Consider the following 1,460-nt stretch of genomic DNA (forward strand, 5'->3'; position numbering starts at 1 on the left):
GAGCCCAAGGGCTATGCACAGGCTGGATGGCGGGGGCTACCCCTCCCCTCACCCCAAAGAGAGCAGGAAGTGAAGGAAAAGCCACCAAGCTTCCTGCTAACTGCTCCCTAGTTCTGCCGGAGACTCAGATCCACAGTGTGGTTTGGCCACAGCAGGGGCATGGCTGGCTGGGAAGATGCTGGCACCTCATGGGCTGCTCCAATATTCCTCGTCTCTGCAAGCCGGGATCTCCCAGCGCCGAGCGCCACATCCTCACCACTATGCTCTAAACCAGAGTTTCTCAACCTGTTTGATTCCAGGAGCCAGCTCGCTGCCTTCCTAAGCTGTGTCGGGGAGATCTCAGGGACCGGTCGTTGAGAAACACTGCTCTAAACGAGGGCAGTGGAAGCTAGTATCTTCTAACCTAGTGGGTGGGGCTGATCTCTCCCCTCTCAGTGCAAAAGATCCTGGAGTTTCTCAATAGGAAAATCAGGCAGGAATGTTCAGGCACCTTAAAAATACCCCCACAGGCCAGCGTCCCATGATCAACTCCACCCCCCCACCCCACTGCTCTCCCATGCAGAGCAGCGGGGTGGCCTGGAGTCCCCAGGGGGAGAGGGGTGGCTGGCTGGGTCCAACTCACGAGCTCTTGGTTCAAAGGGACGTTTGTCCTTCTAAGTGCCTGCCCTGGCCCAGGGGGGTTGGGGGGGGAGGGTCCCAGCACCTTGGTTGGGAGTAAACATTTACGTGCATTTACACAGTCTTCAAGTTCGTACGCCATAGAAACCGTGACTTGGAACAGCGGCGCATTCCCTAGCCAGGGCTGAGTACATCTGGAAGTTGGAACGGTTCTAAAAATGCCTTAGACACTTCCCAGGCTTAAAAGAAACAAAAGAAAAACACACCAGTAAATTGCTAAGTGAAGAGCCTCTTCCGCACTCCAGCTGACAGAAAAGCCAGTGTCACTGCTAATAAATTAGGGGGTGGGGGGGCGCAGCTTTCGCCCACAAGTCTCTACGCAACGGGGAACTTCTTCCTACAACGGCCACTTCTCAAGCTGGGCCCCGCAAGGTCGCCAGGGATTCCCTTTGCCCTCCATCCTCCTGGCTCTCACTGGTCCTGCATCTGCTGCTGCATCTTCTGCAGCATCTCCTGCATCCTCCGCAACTGCAGGAGAGAGAGAGAGAAGGTCAGAGAGATCGCGGCTCCGCCCCGGCCAGTGAGATGCTCTAAGGGGGTGGCGGGCATGCTCTGTTACCAGGACGGCACGTTTGTGAGTGGGGTTCTAGCCCCCCCTCGGTGCTGGGGCTGCGCGTGTTGCTTCTCACTCCACTGTCTGCATGGGCTAGCCAGTGACGGCTCACGGGGCGCTCAGGATCGCGCAGCCGGGGTTTGGAGGAGCCCCCTCCATCGAGGGCAGGATGGGAGATGGAGCTCACCCCCACGAGGGCAAGATGGAGGGCAGGATGGGAGATGGAGGG

The 1,460-nt window shown here is 58.0% G+C and overlaps 1 protein-coding gene across 1 annotated transcript in view; it reads right to left on the bottom strand.

Annotated features, from left to right (window-relative positions):
* Positions 1-1,089: 1,089 nt before the first annotated feature.
* Positions 1,090-1,460, bottom strand: part of SEPTIN5 (septin 5) — a 62,507-nt gene continuing 62,136 nt past the window's right edge. The window contains exon 11 of the mRNA XM_026657019.2: positions 1,090-1,146. Within this exon, the coding sequence (XP_026512804.1) occupies positions 1,090-1,146 (57 nt within the window). The remainder of the gene's footprint in view (positions 1,147-1,460) is intronic.

Source organism: Terrapene carolina, unplaced genomic scaffold (assembly GCF_002925995.2).
Source record: "Terrapene carolina triunguis isolate 2854851 unplaced genomic scaffold, T_m_triunguis-2.0 Scaffold234, whole genome shotgun sequence".
NCBI classification, from domain to species: domain Eukaryota; kingdom Metazoa; phylum Chordata; order Testudines; family Emydidae; genus Terrapene; species Terrapene triunguis.